The 18,797-nt window shown below is 32.7% G+C and overlaps 2 protein-coding genes across 3 annotated transcripts; one reads left to right on the plus strand and one right to left on the minus strand.

Moving 5' to 3' along the window:
• The first annotated feature begins 12,109 nt into the window (after positions 1-12,109).
• On the plus strand, positions 12,110-13,247 carry LOC107637051 (BON1-associated protein 2-like). 2 transcript variants are annotated; one of them, XM_088485611.1, is made up of 2 exons: positions 12,110-12,573; positions 12,652-13,247. In XM_088485611.1, the coding sequence occupies exons 1-2, from the start codon at positions 12,136-12,138 to the stop codon at positions 12,772-12,774; spliced, it is 561 nt and encodes a 186-aa protein (XP_088341737.1). In that variant the 5' UTR covers positions 12,110-12,135; the 3' UTR covers positions 12,775-13,247. The 2 variants fall into 2 exon arrangements, with proteins under 2 accessions (XP_088341737.1, XP_088341738.1); XM_088485612.1 differs by having other exon boundaries at positions 12,110-12,567.
• Positions 13,248-15,937: 2,690 nt separating this feature from the next.
• LOC107637052 (U-box domain-containing protein 8-like) lies at positions 15,938-16,393 on the minus strand. The gene has a single exon (XM_016340505.3). It carries the CDS (start codon positions 16,391-16,393, stop codon positions 15,938-15,940), a length of 456 nt encoding a protein of 151 aa, XP_016195991.3.
• Positions 16,394-18,797: the final 2,404 nt, after the last annotated feature.

The following is an 18,797-nucleotide window of genomic DNA, read 5'->3' on the forward strand; positions in this document are numbered from 1 at the left end:
CTCCAGCCATTGCCAATAAATTCTTTGATTTAATTTGGAACTTCCAATTCTTGAATCACAGAGAGCCAGATGGAATTAATGTGTATTTTTTTTTCTTATGATCAGAATTGGGGACCCAAATTTTATAAAGTTTATGATGAACAGTCGTGTTCTTTCCATCAAAGAACAGACCAACTATCAATATAATAATAAATAATTACAATACCACCCAAACTAATTTCTATATTAACAAATTAGACCACAATTAGAATAAAAATTCTAACACAAAACACAAAAGTTGATGACCTCCTAGACTTTTTCTAATTTAATTTTGATGCATGTAAATAGTTTTACATAACTAACTTGAGTGGAACTAATGGTGACCTCACTAATTCGCTTAAGTAAGAGTTTCACGATAAATTAGTTTTTGACATACTGAGTTGGAATATATATATATATTAAAAAATTATTTTTTTTTTCAAATGATAAATTTTGTGGTATTGTTTTTCTATGTTTTAATCAATGAAGTTTTAATATCAAAATATTTTATTCTCGTGAAATAAAAATGTATGTGGATATCTTATTTGTATTTTGTAGTGATATATATGAAATATTCAAAAATTGAGGAACAGAATGAGTTCTCCAAGAGTTCAGCTCAAATTGACTTGGTGGATAATATAAGAGAATTGAGATCTAATTTGTGACTATTAGTTTTTGATTTATGGGAAGAGAATACCATAAAAAAATATAGGGTTAAGTACTTTTTTCATTTTTAAGATTGTGGGTCAAAATCAAAATCGTTTTTGATTTTTTTTTTCTTATTAAAATCATCTTTAACGTTTAAAAACGCTTTAAAATCATCTTTTTTTTTTAATTTTTAGACTAAAATACTCTTCATCATCATCTCTCCTCTTCACCCTCTTCACTCCATTGTTCCTCAACCTCCCTTCTTCATTCTCTTCACCTAAATCTTCAACAACAACAATACCAATTTTTTTTTAATTTAAAAAAAAAACAAACAAAATAACACAGAATCAACAATAACAATATATTCAGATTCAAAAATTCATCAATAACAACACCACCACATTCAAATTCAAAAATCCATCAACAACAACACCACCACATTCAAATTCAAGGAAAAAAATTTCAAAAATCCAATCTTTCAAACTCAAAGAGAGAGAACGCAGATTTTAGGAACAAATCGAGGGCTTTCTGCTTCTCCCCTCTCTCCCAATACATGAGCCCCGCGTCCACCATGGCAAGTGCAGACCCATGCGCCGCCGCCTTCTCGAACGACTCCGTACCTTTTTTATATTCTGCTTCACCCGTGGGTTTCCGTGCTTGAACTTCTTCCCCATCGGAGCAGCATCATCGCCTCCCTCAGCGGCCGCAACACTTCCCACCACGATCGGCACACCACCGACGCCACCTTAAGCAAAATTAACAAAAATTTCATATCAAACAACAATTCAATAATCATCAACTATGATTTCAGATCCAAAATTGACAACAGAAATTATAGAATTGTAAATTAGTAAATGAAGTAGCAACACAAATTCAGCAACACTATAACCATATGTAACAACTAAAAACTTCATGCCAAAATTAAAAACTAAACCAAAAATTTTTCAAATAATTAATAACACAAATTTAGTCACGGAAGAGAGGAAGAGATAGCTACATGAATAGATCTGGAAAGAGATGAGCTTCAGGAAACAGAATAGAGAAACATAGAAGCAGAATAGATTTGGAAGGAGGTGCGACGCGGCAAGGAGGCAGAACGGAGGTGCAACACTGCAGGAGGCAGAACGGAGGCGCAACACTACAGGAGGCAGAATGGAGGCGGGGCGCTGTGAGAGAGGAAGAACGCAGGTCTGCGCTGTGCGAGAAAGAGCGCAACGGAGAAGAAGTCGGCACCGAAAGAGAATGGAATTGAGTCGGTACCGAAGGAGAACGTCAGCAACGACGTCCTTTCTCGCCGGCGGCGCCTTCTTCTTCCTCTTCTCTTCTTTTTCCTCTTCGTTCTCCACCCTCCCCTTTGTTCTTTTCTTTGTGGCTTGCTCTCCCTCCTCTCTGTTTGTGTTGTTGAAGGAAAAAGAACAAATAAGGGTAAATGATGGATGAAGGGTATTTTTGTCCAAAAATTAGAGAAAGGACAATTTTTTAACGTTTTATAAGGTTGAGGATGATTTTAATAATAAAAAAAAAGTCGGTGACAATTTTAATTTTGACTCAAGACCTTAGAGACAGAAAAAGTACTTAACTCAAAAATATATTATATTTATATTATTAGATAAAGAAATGCTATTGTTAAAAATAGAATGATGTAATTAAAAAAACATTGATTATCATTACTATTGATGTAATTTGTTCTTTCCTATAATAAAAATATTATATTATAAATATTGCTGCTATTATTATTATTATTAAAGATGTAATTTGTTCTTTCCTTTTGGGCTTCATTATTATTACTATTGATGCCACACAATTTGGCTTTATATATCATTTATGAAGGAAGAAAGAAGAGAATCTTAAAGAAATCAGAATGAATAATGCTCTCAATTGAGTGTATTCTACTTATTGTAGAGAAAAATAGATACAAAGTGTTGGAAAACTCAACAAAGGTTTAAAATAAGAATTTGTCTAACAACGAAAGCACCAAAAATAATTTTTTCACAACCTGTGTGATTAAATAGGCAATATCAAAGATATTTCAAGCAACAAATATAATGGCAGAAATTAAATAACCAGACACCAGAATTTTAACATGGAAAAACCCCCAAAAGAGGGACAAAAAAACCCACGGGATCTAGTCCAGAAAAATCTCCCACTATCAGAATAATGGGTACACAAACAGTATTCCTAGTAACACTATGGCATCTCAACAATCAACAAAATACATCATCAAAACTGATGGAATCAACATAAACCCTCCACAAAGTGGGTATCTCAAATCAGGCAAAAGATAAGGCAATAAAACTATCAAGTTATATCCTAATGTTCATCTCTACACTAGGAATAACATACTAAAATTTCATAAAAAATTAAGTGAATTTACCAGATCAATTAGATCAAGATAGCTTATCATTTTCTCCCAAATTTTCTCATCTACCTCGACGCCGTTTTTCTTTTCATTCAAAAATGAAGCTTCGTGCTTCCTCTCTCTTTCTCTCTCTGTTCCTCGTGGCTTAAAGCCTTTCTTTCCTTTTTTTTTGTTTTTAAAAAACTGTGGGCCCCACTTAGTTGGGGACCCACCAACAAATCTCTCCTTCACCAACTCAAGTGGGGATAGGCTGCTCCACCAAGCTCGCATTCTCTTTACAGGAATCAAACTTCATTGCAAGTAAACTCTTAGTCATCATATCTGAACAATTATCATCAGTATGGATCTTTTCAAGTGCATATGACTTCATCTCAAGCGCTTGACGTATCCAATAATATCTCACCTCTATGTGCTTCGATCTGGAATGAAACGTCGGATTCTTGTTGAGATGGATAGCACTCTGACTGTCACAAAATAACACAAACTTCTCTTGATTGATGCCTAACTCTTGTAGAAATTTCTTCATCCACAAGAGTTTCTTAGAAGCTTCAACAACAACAATGTATTTTGTCTCTGTAGTAGACAAAGCAACACATTTCTGAAGTCGAGATTGCCACGACACAGCTCCCCCTGCAAAAGTCATCATATAACCAAAAATAGACTTCCTTGAATCAAGATCCCAGCCATATCTGCATCTGTGTAACCATCCAACACAGGTTGGCCACTCCCAAAGCATAAACAAACTCTGAAAGTACCATTAAGGTATCTGAGAATCTACTTCACTGCTTGCCAGTGTTCCTTGCCAGGATTAGAGAGAAACCGACTAACAACTCCAACAGCATGAGCAATATCTGGCCTGGTGTAAACCATAGCATACATCAAACTGCCAACTGCAGATGCATATGAAATCTTCTTCATTTCTTCTTTCTCTTTCTCATTCGTAGGACATTACTGCGAACTCAGCTTGAAATGACTAGCAAGTGGAGTACTAACAAGTTTGGAATTACTCATGCTAAACCTCTCTAAAACCTTCTCAATATACTTCTGCTGTGACAACCACAGTTTCCCATTCTTCTTGTCACGAGTGATACTCATGCCAAGGATTTTCTTTGCAGGACCCAAATCCTTCATAGCAAAGGATCTGTTCAAGTCTTTCTTAAGACTTTCAATCTTCTTAGTGTCATGACCAACAATCAACATGTCATCAACATAAAGCAAGAGAATTATAAAATCACAATCAGAGAATTTCTTAACATATACACAATGATCAGAAGAAGTCTTACTATACCCATAACCTTCCATGAAGGAATCAAACTTTGTGTACCACTGTCTTGGCGCTTGCTTCAGCCCATATAAGCTCTTCTTCAACATGCATACAAGATGCTCATTTCCTTTAATCTCGAAACCCTCTGGTTGCTCCATATAAATTTCTTTATCTATATCACCGTGAAGGAATGCAGTCTTCACATCAAGCTGCTCAACCTCTAAATTCAAGCTAGCCGCCAACCCAAGCACAACTCGAATAGAGGACATCTTCACAACTTGAGAGAAAATCTCCTCAAAATCAATACTTTTCTTTTGCTCAAAGCCTTTCACAACCAATCGAGTTTTGTACCTTGGTTGTGAGACATTTTCATCCGCTTTTAATTTGAACACCCATTTATTCTTGAATGTTCTCTTACTATTCGGTAACTTCACCAATTCAAAAGTATGATTCTCATGCAAGGATTTCATTTCTTCTTGCATGGCTTTCAACCAATCTTCCTTATGCTCATCAGACATAGCTTCCTGGTAGCTCTCTGGCTCCCCAGTCTCAATGTTCATCACATACTCATGAGGAGAATATTTCTGAAAAGGATGAAGCTCTCTTGTAGATCTTCTCAATTCAGGCTCAACTGGTGGTTCAGGTGAAACTTCAACATCTGGTGGAACTTCTGCATCTGGCACCTCAGGTTGAGGTGTAGGTTCATCATGCAAATCATCACCAACATTATCAACTTGTACATCTCCCCCATCAACAGGAGGTTTAGTGGAAGGACCAGGTTCATCATTAGCAGAACGTTTAACAGTTATTGGCTTATCTGTCTTCTTAAAATCTTCGATAGTTTGGTCTTCAAGAAAAATCACATCTCGGCTTCTAATTATCTTCTTGCTCACCGAATCCCATAATCTATAACCAAAGTTTTCGTGACCATAACCCATGAAGATACACTACTTTGACTTTCCATCAAGTTTAGACCTTTCATCTCTTGGAATGTGAACAAAAGCCCTGCAGCTGAACACTCGCAAGTGACTATAGGAGACATCTTTCCCTCTCCAAAATTTCTCTGAAACATCACCATTTAGTGGAACTTAAGGAGAAAGGTTGATCAGATCTACTGCAGTCCTCATCGCTTCACCCCTAAAGGATTTATGCAACTTTGCATGAGAGAGCATACACCTGACTCTATCATTGATAGTGCGATTCATTCTCTCTGCAACTCCATTATGTTGAGGAGTCTTAGGAACCGTCTTCTCAAGCTTGATCCCATGTCCTTTACAATACTCTTCAAACGGACCCCTGTATTCACCACCATTATCTGCTCGAACACATTTCAATTTCCTTCCTGTTTCTCTTTCAACACTTGCATGAAAGTGTTTGAAGATACCGAGCACCTGGTCTTTAGATTTCAAAACAAAGGCCCACACTTTTCGAGAATAATCATTAATAAAAGTAACAAAATATGATGCACCACCTAGTGTCTTAGCATCCATAGTGCAAACATCAGTGTGAACTAAATCTAGAACATGTGATCTCCTATGAGGTCCAAAATTATGAAATGATACTCTAGCATGCTTTCCAACAAAACAATAAGTACAAGTATTTAAAGTTGTACCTTTTACTGGAAGTGAGTGCTTCTTGGCCAAGACGCTTAGTCCTTTCTTGCTCAAGTGACCAAGACGTATATGCGACAAATCAGAAGATGAATAATCAGCTACATTCATCTCTTCTTTGCACAACTTTGCTTGCAACCGGTAGAGAGTAGTGAGACTATTGTCTTCCTTGGAAACAATGAGAGCCCCTTTGGTAATTTTGTATTTTCCACTACCAAAGTAAGTACAATACCCCTCTTGATCCAATGCCTTCACTGAAATGAGATTGAACCGCATATCTGGCGCATGTCTAACATTCTTCAACTGCAACTTGCATCCCATGTTGGTTTCAAGCCACATATCACCCATACCAATGATATCACACACTCTTTTATCTCCCAATTTGATCTTGCCAAAATTTCCAGCAGTATAGAAAGTGAAAAATTCACATTTCAGAGTGACATGACATGAGGCACCAGAATCCATAATCCAAGTGGAATCATCACAGACAAGATTCACATAATTTTCATCATATGTGATAAGAACATCTTCATAAACAATAGCAGCAGTTTCTTTATCACTATCTTTACCTTTGTCTTCGTTTCTTCCCCTTGATTGTTCTCTTTTCAAGAAGCTACAATACCTCTTAATATGCTCCGGCTTGCCACAATGGTGACAAATGAACTCCTTTCTTAGCTTGTACTTTCCTCTTGACTTGCTTCGACTCTCTGACTTGTCAAAACTGTGAGATTTTCTACTTTGACTTCTCCCTGTGACTCTGAAACAAGTGCTTTTGACTGAGAGGAGGCATTAGTCAAACCTCGCTCTTTTCTTCTGGCTTCTTCATTCAACATGCTCTCTTTAACCATTGCTAACGTCAACTTCCCATTCGGAGCTGAGTTAGTCAGTGTCACAACCAGAACTTCCCAACTATCAGGCAAAGAGCTCAACAACAACAAGGCTTACAACTCATCATTCAAAGTAATTTCATTATTTTTCAGTTGGTTCACCGTCTCTTGAAAAATGCTCAAGTGCTCCAGCATTGATTTACCTTCAATATACTTCATATTGACAAGCTTTCTGATCAAGAATGCTTTGTTTTGCACATTCTTCCTCTCATATAACTCCTTCAATTTGTTTTACATCTTCTCGGCATTTGTTTCGGTGTCAACATATGGATACACGCTAAGATCAAGCCATTGTCTAATCAAAGCAACTGCCTTCTGATTCAGCTTCTTTCATTCAGCATCGGATTTAGTACCTTTGAATTTATCCCCCTCCACAGGATCATAAAAGTCCTTGCTATACAGCATATCCTCCATGAGGGTCTTCCAAATCGAGTAATTTTGGGAATTCAATTTGACCATATTCAGTCCATGAATATTTTCCTCCATTTAATCAGCACAGAGATAAACAACCAGAGCTCTAGATACCACTTTGTTGAGAAAACTCAACAAAGGTTTAAAACAAGAACCTGTCTAACAGCGGAAGCACCAAAAAAATTTTTCCACAACCTGTGCGATTAAATAGGCAATACCAAAAATACTGCAAACAGCAAATATAATGGCAAAAATTAAATAACTAGACACCAGAATTTTAACGTGAGAAAATCTCCAAAATAGAGACAAAAAAACCCATGGGACCTAGTCCAGAAGATCTTCCACTATCAGAATAATGGGTACACAAACAGTCTTCCTAGTAACACTAGAGCATCTCAACAATCAACAAAATACATCATCAAAACTGATGAAATCAACATAAACCCTCCACAAAGTGGGTATCTCAAATCAAACAAAAATAAAGCAATATAACTAGCAAGTTATATCCTAATGTTCATCTCTATACTAGAAATAACATACTAAAATTTCAAAATGGAACGAATTTACCAGATCAATCGAATCAAGATAACTTGTCCTTTTCTCCCAAATTTTCTCTTCTCCCTCAACGCCGTTATTCTTTCATTCAAAAATGAAGTTTGGTGCTTCCTCTCTCTCTTCTCCGTGGCTTAAAGCCTTTCTTTCTTTTTTTTTTTTTTTGTTTTTAAAAAACTGTGGACCCACTAACACAAAGTTATTTATAGATAGCTAAACTGATAACTAATAACTAACTAACTTTTTCTCGAATTTTAACTAGCACTAACAACCAAAATCAGACTTAACTAAGCTTTAGCTCATCACTATAATCTTTGTTTGTTTAATTTTATTATTATCCTTAATAACACCCCTCAAACTTAAATGGGGTTGTGATACCAAGCTAAGTTTGTTAGAAAAACCATCAAAGAATGAAAAAGATCTTGGTAAAGATGTCTGTAATTTGATCATAGGATATTAGTCACAAAAACTTTGCCTTGAAGCACTTGTCTCTCACAAAGTAGATATCCAATTCGAAATGTTTGGATTGTGCAGTATATGAAAAATAGGATTGGCTGTCAGAAGACAAACACTCCTATTATTATCACAATAAATTGTAGAAGCTTGGCTTTAAAGGTACACTTAACTCTCAAAGAAGATTTTTATCCAAATAATCTCTATCTGATAGATGAATGCTTATTGCGATTTCGTGCTATTAAATTGGTGCCAAAGAAAATGCAGTATTCAGTAATAGATTTTCTATCATCGAAGTTTACTCCCCAATCTGCATGAAAGGAAACATAAATTAAAAAGTGCAAAGTTTAAATAGCAATCAATGTTAAATTGTGCATAAATTCACAAACTTTAGTTACAGTAAATATAAGGTCTGATCTAGTTAGAGTAAGATACTGCAATGCCCCTATTGTGGATCTATAGAGTCTAAGATTGTCAAAAGTTTCTGAATCATTAGCATGTAATTTCAAATTAACAACTATAGGTTTAGGTACTGATTTAGAGTTTTGCATATTAGTTTTATGGAGGAGTTCAGATGTATATTTCTAGTGTGAAAGCATGACGTTACCATCAAAGAGATTTCCAAAAAGAAATTAAACTGGCTAAGATCTTTAAATGAAAATATAGTATATAATTACTAAATTAATTTTTTTTTGTCCACGATATTTTCTAACTCGATAAGTCAAGGACTAATTCGTTACGGATTAGAACTCTATTTAAAGTCTGCCGTTGGTTAATAGATTGCTGTATGTACAAGATAGAATTCAAATTCCGAACTATTTATTATCATCGTCATTAGAATCATCACCAGTTATTAGAATGTCATCCACATATGCAACTAAATAAATCATTGAATTATTATTAGTGCATCTAATAAATAAAGAAGGGTCTAACTTAGATTTATAGAAGGCAAACTATTTGAGAGTGTTGCTCAGCGTAGTAAAGTAAAAAATAACCTTATTCAAGTAACACATACAAAATAGAATTTGAAGCTACAAAGCTTTCAGGCTATTCTATATATATAAACATTCTCTTTAAGCATTCCATTGAGGAATGCATTGTGAAAATTAAATCGTCATAGCTTTCATCCTTTAGAGAGAGCAATACTAAAGATGAGCCAAATTGTTCGAGGCTTGACAATTAAACTGAATGCCTAATCAAAATCAATCCCCCCACGTTGGTGAAAACCATTGCCAAGTATTATTTTTGAAGAGAAATTTATTATTAGTTCAAATCTCATAGGCTTAAGTTATCCATCCATTCTTTTCTGTCTTTTTAAGAAAATAATTCACGGCGGTTTGATTAATGGTGCAATGTTTAATTTTATAACTATATGACACAAATAAACAAAAGTGGAGTTTACTTATTTTCCTCTTATCTTTTAGGCAATGAATGAATCTTAGCAGTTACAGAAAAACGAAACAAATGTGAAAAACTTAATTTACTATTGATGAGAATGATTATATTGTGTTAATTATATTTGGCTAAGAGAAGTCTATTTATAACAGTGTGGTAACTAAGACTCAAGTCATCAAGATTTACAACTAACTGCGCTCTATAACAGTAAAACTAACTCTTACTAACTTCAGTAAGTGTAAAATAGCTTTATGAACTAACTAACTATATTAATTCAAACCAACTACTTTCTTAATAGATAAATTAGACATAAATTTATTAAGCACCATAAAATTTTGAGAAAAGAATAAATAGAGATCCTTGACTTTTTAAATCGCAGATATTTAAGTTTTCGAGAATTTAAAAATACATTTAAGTTCTTGCTCTTTTCAAAATCTGGACATATCGATCCCTCATGTTCATTTGGGTCAGTCAGATTTAACGAAAAAATCAAACGTGACTCCAGTTGTACTACTTGATTGATATGAATAAGAGAGTTTTTAAAATTGGACAAATTAGACTTACAAATCGATATATTTAAATTTTAAAAATATCAAGGACTTAAATGTATTTTTAAATACTCAAGAACTTAAATATCTATGCACCAAAAAATCAGTATCGATTTATCATTTTTTATAATATTTTTCTTGAAAAATATCAAGTATTAAAAGGGAAAAAAAAGAATATGATAAATTATGTCATGGGATGGGAGAGAAACGAATGGCCAAGCAAAAGAGAGAAACGATAATTCTCCTATGTCCAGCCACCAAATAAACATTTGTTATTCGAAAATACTTTTTGTATATTAAAATTAATTATCAGAACTAATTATATGTATTATTTAATTTAATTTTAATAGATATTTTATATTTTAATATATATTTTATATTTATAATTAATTTTAGTATATATTTATAGTTGTTATTTATTTATTTTTTTTTTTTCAGTATATCTGACGTTAGTGCCTTATTAGTTGGATTCGTGACTTAATGCCATAATCATCTAAATGTTCACTGCATATTGACGCAGTCAATAATGAATTAATGACAAGAAATTTTTGTTTTGTTTTGTTGTTTTTTTTCTGGTTCGAAGTCAATGTCAACATTAATAATTAATAATTTGTATGAAATTAGATATGGAAATTCGTTTCTCAACTCCGGCGTTATCTCATTTTATGTAGAGCAGTGTTACTGATGAGTGATGACAGCGGAACATAAGCACTTGAGGGCGGAGGCCTTAGAGTTTGGGTAAAAATTTAAAAATAATAAGGTAAATGGTGAATTGGTATATAAAAATTGAGAAAGTATGGAGAGCCAATAGAATAGTTGTAAAATGTGTACAATAGAAGTTTAGAGTATTATTAGAGATATAACTATTAGTGTTATCTTTTTCCATCAGCTTAAGCTTTTGGGATGAATGATTTCATGATATGATTTCATTTTTTAACTCATATTGGACCATTGTACACATTGTATAAATATTTCATTGGCTCCCTAGCAGGTTCATAAAAATTATCTTTCTATAGCTAAACAATTGATAAAACTAATTATGAATTTACAAGTAAAAAATATTTAGGAGATAATATGAAATTAATCTAAAATAATTTAAAGTTATTTTACATTCACTTCTTTTATTCTATATTTTTTAATTATTACTAAAATAGTCATATAATATTAAAATTAATAAATAATATATCATAATAAATATTAATATAAATAAAATAAAATAAAATAACTTTAAATTATTTTTTTTAGTATTACCGATCTAGTATATATCATATGACAAAAGGAACCACTTAATCATAATCATGATTAGATATGTGATTATGACAATAATAGCCATGAAGTAATTAAATTTAGCTAAATGAAATAATCATATTTTTTTTTAACTTATCCTATCTTTAATTTTCAATATATATATATATATATATATATTATTTACACACTAAAATTAACTACTAAAATTAGTCACTATATATTTAAATATAAATATATGTATATTTAACTTATTTTTAATATATATTTTATTTAATAATTGATTGTAGTATATTTTAATTTTTTTATTGTATACCTAACATATATAGTTGATTTTAATTTTGTATTTTTTTTATAAATTTTTTAATTAATAAATTTTAACGTGTGATATGTTAGCTAAATTCATATTATTTATGTATTATTTTTTGGGAACTACTCAAATGAAGATGTCAAAAATATCTTTTTATGAAGATATTTTGTATAAAAATGTGATTTATTTATTTAGTCACATTTTTAAATAAAAACAACACTTTTATAATATATCAAAATTTAACTCTATAATTTATCATCTAAAAATTAAAAAAAAAATTATATAAAAACAATTATAAAGTCTTCGTTGACTATATACCTTATTTTTTATAGTAACTGAGGAGGCCTTATATATAAGTAGAAAGATAGAGTATGATGGACTATAAGGAATTTCAATCCGGGCACGTCTCTTTACTCCTTTTCTACCTTTAATTTGATGCAAACTTTCCAATCCATAAAATCTCCCTCACAATCCAAACATCATTTTAATTATTATTCTCTGCATATGGAATCAAGAACAAGCTCTCTCATCCCCATTGAATTAACCATCTTGAACGCAGAGAATCTGAGCGTGAAAGGGAAACCATTACGAAGAAACAACAACAACGACGCTGCTTACGTAGTTGTTCACGCACAGTGTTCTTCCACAAAACACTACCCTTCATGGAACGAGAAGTTCTCAATGGAGGTTGAACCCGCCACCTGCAGGTTCATTAGCATTGAGGTTCGGCGCAAGAAATGGTTGGGTTACAGTTCTGGAAGCGTGGCAATGGCTCACGTTCCGGTGTCTGAGTTATTTGGAGCACAGTTTTTGAGTTATAGGCTTTGGGATAAGAAGGGTGACAGAAACGGGATCATTGATTTCTCGGTGAGGGTGAGACCATCTCAATCTGCTTCTTCTTCTTCTTCATCATCTTCATCTTATTCATGCTCTTCGATGATGACGATGCAGTTGGAAGCAGCAAAGAGAACGGAACAAGTGCCAATGCGTGAAAATGAAGAGCCTGTAACTGGGGTTCCACTTTTCTGGAGTAATCATCGCTACCCTACAAATATTAGATTGAACAACATATAATCATATAATGTAATTTAATTTAGTTTTTCATGTAACTGGTACTAGGGGTGGGCATGGTTTGGATTTTTAAAAATCCAAACTGGATCCACTCCAGAACCAGTTTTATGGTTTAGGAAATCAAACCAGAACTGGATTGAAGAGCAAAATCGGTTCTAAACCGGTTTGAAAAAACAAAAACCGATTCTAAACCGGTTTTAAAATTTAAATCCGGTTTTATTTATAAACCGGTTTTAAATCCGATTTTACTTGCAAAACCGGTGTTAAATCCGGTTTTTTTAAATCCAAATCTAAAATCCGGTTTTTTTTATAAAATCCAGTTTTAAAACCAGATTTTTGGTAACCAAAAATCCAGTTTTAAAACCAGTTTTATATCTAGTTTTGCTCATGAATCTCAGCCATCCCCTTTTTTTTAACCTATTAATTTTAGAGTGCAATAGCTTCCATCTTCTGTTACACATTCAGAAAGGGGTTTAAAGAAAATGGAAGCTAGCAAGTTAAGTCTTCATTTGCTATCCTATATTTAAGTCTTCATTTGCTATCATATTCCACACCTCAGCTTAAAAGTTCAGAATTGCATTTAATAAAAATATATCTAAAAGCTAATCCTAAAACTATAAAGTACCTAATAAAATAATGTTGAAAGGCATACATAAAATGTAAAATTTACACCACTATAACGATTATATCAACATGCTACAAGGTTTCATTACCAGATACAACAACAGATAAGGTTAAAATAGAAAACTTAATGGGGTTCAATTAACCTATCATGATAGGAAGCCCTGCAAGCACATGCTCTATGAACAATGAATAATTCAAGTGGCAAATACAAATATCTCAAATGTCAACAAGCAGAATAATGAAATACATACTACTAAAGAGCAAACTGAATTGATAAGTTAACAATTTGTTTACATGTTAAATCTCATATTAATGTTTGATATTCTGTGTACACATGATAATGCAATCAAGGAAATATTGAATAAAGATAAAGCATTTAATATAACAGATTGGATTCAACTAGAGGAAGCTATATTTGGACTTTCAAATGTTCTAGTTTTTCATAACTCTCCCCAATCCCCATCCCCAAATTAAAACAAATACTAGTACTATGCATGCCACCTCCATCTATCTCTATAACAATACTAGCTATTACTGCATGAACTAAATAATTTAGTTAAGTGTTGCGAGTAAAAATATTGGTCAAGCCCAATTAGGATAGTTTCAATGACTATAAATACAGATAGTTTCAAAATTAGACCTTTTAGTGTGGCAGCTGCTAAACAATTAGGAGCAGAACAAGACAGCAGCAGAACAAGATAGCAGCAGAACAAGACAGCAGCAGTGTTTCATATCAACAAAATTAAGGTGGGGACTAGTGAAAGCAAGCACTCCTAAGTCCTAAGATCTTGAGTTGTTTCCATTGCCTATATTATAGTTGCTACTTGCTAGAGCGAGATATTCAAGGCAGTAAATAATGATAAGAAAAAGAAGGCCAAGGCAGAACACAGTTAATGATTTTTCAGAACAAAATTCTATTTACAACAAAAATCAGAACAACAAAGCCGGAAACATGTATAAGATAAGTTAGTTTTCTTCAACTAAATAATGATTTTTCATATGATTGCTAATTGAACCACAGTTAATACACTTCTTACTAAAGTTCTTGAATCAATGTCACCATTTGAAGTGTTCTTACTATCCCTCTTATGCAGCATTGTTCAAATTCATCATTCATCCCTGCAACTTCAACTACTATCTAATTCTAATTCCTATAAGAGATTAGGAGATTGGTTGTTGGTTATATATATATATATATATATAACTAAGTAGCACAATACATATAGAACACTTACGTATTGGCTTAAATCAGCAAGTAGATTTTTTATGAAATCAAGTTTTAGGGGGGTTCAATTTGAAAATTCATACACCGTATATAAACAACTAGCGCTACATATATACTATATATATTATGGTACATGCATGAACCAAAAAAATAATAAATGAGCATGGCAATCAGTTCATCAAGGATTCAACAAAACAGAACAAATCAGTATAGTCATGAAGGAACAAAACAGAACAAATCAACAAAATAGAAAAAACCCAAATAAAACTCAGAACTCAGAACCAAGGGCAAGGAGGAGGCTTACCTCAATTGATGAGCATGAGCTCCGGCGAGCCACCAACGAAAGAAGAAGAGAACCGAAAAAGAGAGAAGACAGAGTCGCGAATGGGAGGTTGAGGCAGAGAGACAGAGTCTCGAATCAAAGTGAAGACTATAGACTCGAAGAGGTAGAGGCCGACGAACCACCGGCGAGCTCCGACGAGAGGCAGAGAGGAAGAAATGTTGACGGTGGCGAAGAGTGGATTTGGTTTTTTTGAATGGATTTGTCGAAGAGGAGAAGACTCAATTAGGGTTTTTTTAGATCCGGATCTTAATTTGGATCTGGATTTGGATCCGGATTTAAAACCATTTAAATGGATTGGATCAAAAACCAAATTATAAAATAAATGTAATTTGGTTTGGATTTTTTTTGGTTTAAAACTGGTTTTTTTAAAATGGTTTGGTTTGGATTTGGTTTAAAATCCAAAATATGGATTTTTTTGCCCACCCCTAACTGGTACTATATTAGATATTTTGAAGTTAAACCAACTTGGTAAAGTTTGTCGTAATCTGTTTGCTAGTCTACCCAAACAAATATTAAAAGTTTAAATATCATATTATATGTACATTCACTTATTATCCGCGATAAATTAGTTATTGATCAATTTGTTTTTCGTTAGTTTAGCTTTCGCATCTAGTTCTAGAGGTAAATACTAAATATATTAAAAAAATTTTGACACTGACAAAATGATATCTGATATTTATTATTAATAAAATGATCTTTAAAAAATTTTAAAATTTAACAAAAACGAACACCCAAACATAAAAACATGGCGTCACATTATACGAAAAGCACTAATCTGGCACTTGAAAGAGCTTCAATGATGGTGGTAGAAAACTCCGATGGTGTTTCTAGCGAAGAGAGGAGTTTGCAGCTGCAACAATGACATTTCTACATCTCGTCCATTCTTCAGAACCCAACTAAGAATCTAAGCGCATCCATAGAATCTCTCCATCTGCTCTCTCCCTTCCTTCCACTTTGCAAAAACTCCAACAACCTCAACAACTAGCAGAGAGCATAAACGGTCGTTGCAGCTTCCTTACAAGGGCGCGACAATCTGAGAATGGATTTTTAACAGCGGTCCCGGAGACGATGACAACAAGACGAGTAACGACTCTCTTAGCAACGAGTCCAATCTTGTTGTGATCGTCGAGGCTAAGATTGAGAAGCAAAGAAAGAGTACGAAGGGAATCGTGGTCGTGGGACTCAACCCAGGAGAGTAACACGGCAAGACAATTTTTGAGTCGGTGATGGCCACGAAAGAGTGAGTCGTGCTTGACGAGTCTAGTGAGTTGGTGGAGTAAATCAAGCTTGTGGAAAGAAGAGGATGCGAAGGAGGTAAGGGAAGAGATTAGGGTTTCGGGTTGGGGGTGAGGAGGTAATGGATTGAGAATTGGAGATAGAGTGAGAGGGGTAAAGTTGGTTATCATCGCAGCTGCAAGCTCTCTCCTCATCGGAAATGCCAGTGGAGTTCTTTGCCACTATCACTGAAACTCTTCCGATTGTCAGATCAGCGTTTTTTGTTCGATGTGACATCATGTTTTCACGTTTAGGTATTTTTGTCAAATTTTAAAATTTTTTGGGAATCATTTTATCAATAACAAAAGTCAGGTATCATTTTGTCAACAGTAGAATCTTTTGGGTACTAATTTTATATTTGCCTCCTAATTCTATAATGTTAACAATTTTACTAGATAACCAATTAAGGTACCAGCTAACTATAACTAACTATAACATGGACCACAACAAAAAATCTAATAACACAAAAAAAATCACAACCTTACCTCTAACTCTATTTTCATTTTTCACTATTACGCATAGTAAATTTGAAAAATAACAACAGTACACATTTTAAAAATTCATTTTAAAACTTTTAAAATTCATTTTAAAACTTCTAAAATCATTTTAAGATTTTCTAATAAAAAGAAACTTACGAAATGTAACAAAAGAATCCAAAGTCTAAAAAAAAAAATAAGATATCCATTTTTTTTAATTTCTAATAAAAAGAACATTCGAAAACTAAAAAAAACATCTAAAATTATTAAAAAATCATTCAAAACTTAAAAAAGAAGAAACTTCCAAAACACAAAGAAAAAAACATATGAAACTTAAGGAAAAAAAAATCTAAAACTAAAAAAAAGAATCATCCAAAATGACAAAGAAGATCCAAAATTTAAGAAAGAAAGATTTAAAATTAGAAAAAGGAATCATTCAAAAAGAAGAGCTCCATAACGACGACGACATAGGAGGAGCTCTACGGGGAGGGACCGATCGTGCGCGCACAAGGATACGTTGCACGGAGAGCTGTACGTCACAGCAATGAGAAATCAACATAAGAAGAAAGACGCACTTTGCGGCGATCTCAAACAGTGGGGACTCTCGCCAAGAAGAGCTCGACGTCAAAGATCTAAACGCCCCACTCTCGGCAATGAGAATTCGAAGCAGGTCGGCTCGGCATAACACACACAAAAAATTTGGTGGAGAACGCAACATTAGTACGACGAGCGATTGTTCTCGACAAACCGACAACATGAGAGAGCGTTACATGCTCACAAAATTATATGTGTTCACGTTCACAAAGGAGGATCCTAATTTTATAGAACTAATCCTAATTATTCATAATCTTATTTTTCAAAAATTCAAAATTCTATATTTTAAAAAATTGTTTAAATTAGTTAATGGTATAATTGACTCCTTATGCTTTCTTAATGTCATCTAATTACCGCCAATAAATAATAGCTTAAATGACATAGTTTCTATATACTCAATTAAGAAGTTGCGGATTCGAGTCTTATATCTTTTGGTAAAAAAAAGAAAAAAATGTCGTCTAATTACCTTTATCCAGCCTATCCTTATTTTATTTAGCTTTATATGATAGAGTTAGGATAGTAGATACACGGTCAAAGTCGTCCTTTTTTTTTTCTTTTCTTTCTTATGAAATTAAACAAAACTTTGTCTTAATTAGAATGAAAAATATAATCATTTATATATCTCTTTTTATCAATTTCAATTTTTAGAAGAAATAGTATTATGATATGATTCAAAATTTTTATAACAAAAAAAATTTAAAATTCAATCTTTGTTAGACCTAAAAAAATTTAGCATAAGACAAAAGTATGTAATAATTGCTGTTACAGTATCTAAAAATGTTTACAACCTATTAAAAAGGGTTAAAAATTAATATTTTAAAATATAAAAATAAATAATGATTAAATATTTAAAATTTATTATAAAAATAAATTAAACAAAAGTTAAATATCAAATTATAAACATCATAAAATTTATTTAAGATAAATTAAAAAGAAAAAAATTTATGTAAAAATTTAAATAAATATAAAAAAATTCTTATTAAAAAAAAACTATTAAAAATATAATTTATTCATATATTTTTTTATTAATTTAAGTTTTCGAAAGAAATTAAATTTAGTGAAAGCTATTATATATTGCCACAGCAACTAAGCTAGCCACCTCACATATATAGCCTGTTTGGATTAATTATCACTGCAGTGGTAAGAAGCTTCCTTATTATATACAATTGGCTTCGTACGTCGTACCTACTATTTAAATGATTTATGCATATAAAGGATATAATAATTCTTTTTGTTTATATTATTAATGCATCACTATCAAACTCGTGGACTAAGATCTATAATAATCTATAAAAAAGGATTTAGGCGATTTAATTATTTGGTTTCCCTTCCATGAAAAAATAATATTGCAATGCAAGGCTGACATTTCCAATTCATCGTTGATAGGATGAATGATAAAGAAAAGATATATACATATATATAACCAAAATTGAGCAATATACTTGCTAATGAAAGCTTTATTTTGTCAAATAAAAAAAGGAGGATATAT

Source organism: Arachis ipaensis, chromosome B4 (genome assembly GCF_059453495.1).
Source record: "Arachis ipaensis isolate K30076 ecotype BB chromosome B4, ASM5945349v1, whole genome shotgun sequence".
Classification (NCBI taxonomy): Eukaryota; Viridiplantae; Streptophyta; class Magnoliopsida; order Fabales; family Fabaceae; genus Arachis; species Arachis ipaensis.

Excerpts from the sequence above, each read along its gene's own strand:
- LOC107637051 (XM_088485611.1), top strand. The coding sequence starts at position 12,136 with ATGCAAACTTTCCAATCCATAAAATCTCCCTCACAATCCAAACATCAT. Across the intron at positions 12,574-12,651 it reads TCATTGATTTCTCGGTGAGG|TTGGAAGCAGCAAAGAGAAC; the intron begins GTGAGACCATCT and ends ATGACGATGCAG.
- LOC107637052 (XM_016340505.3), bottom strand. The coding sequence starts at position 16,393 with ATGAGGAGAGAGCTTGCAGCTGCGATGATAACCAACTTTACCCCTCTC.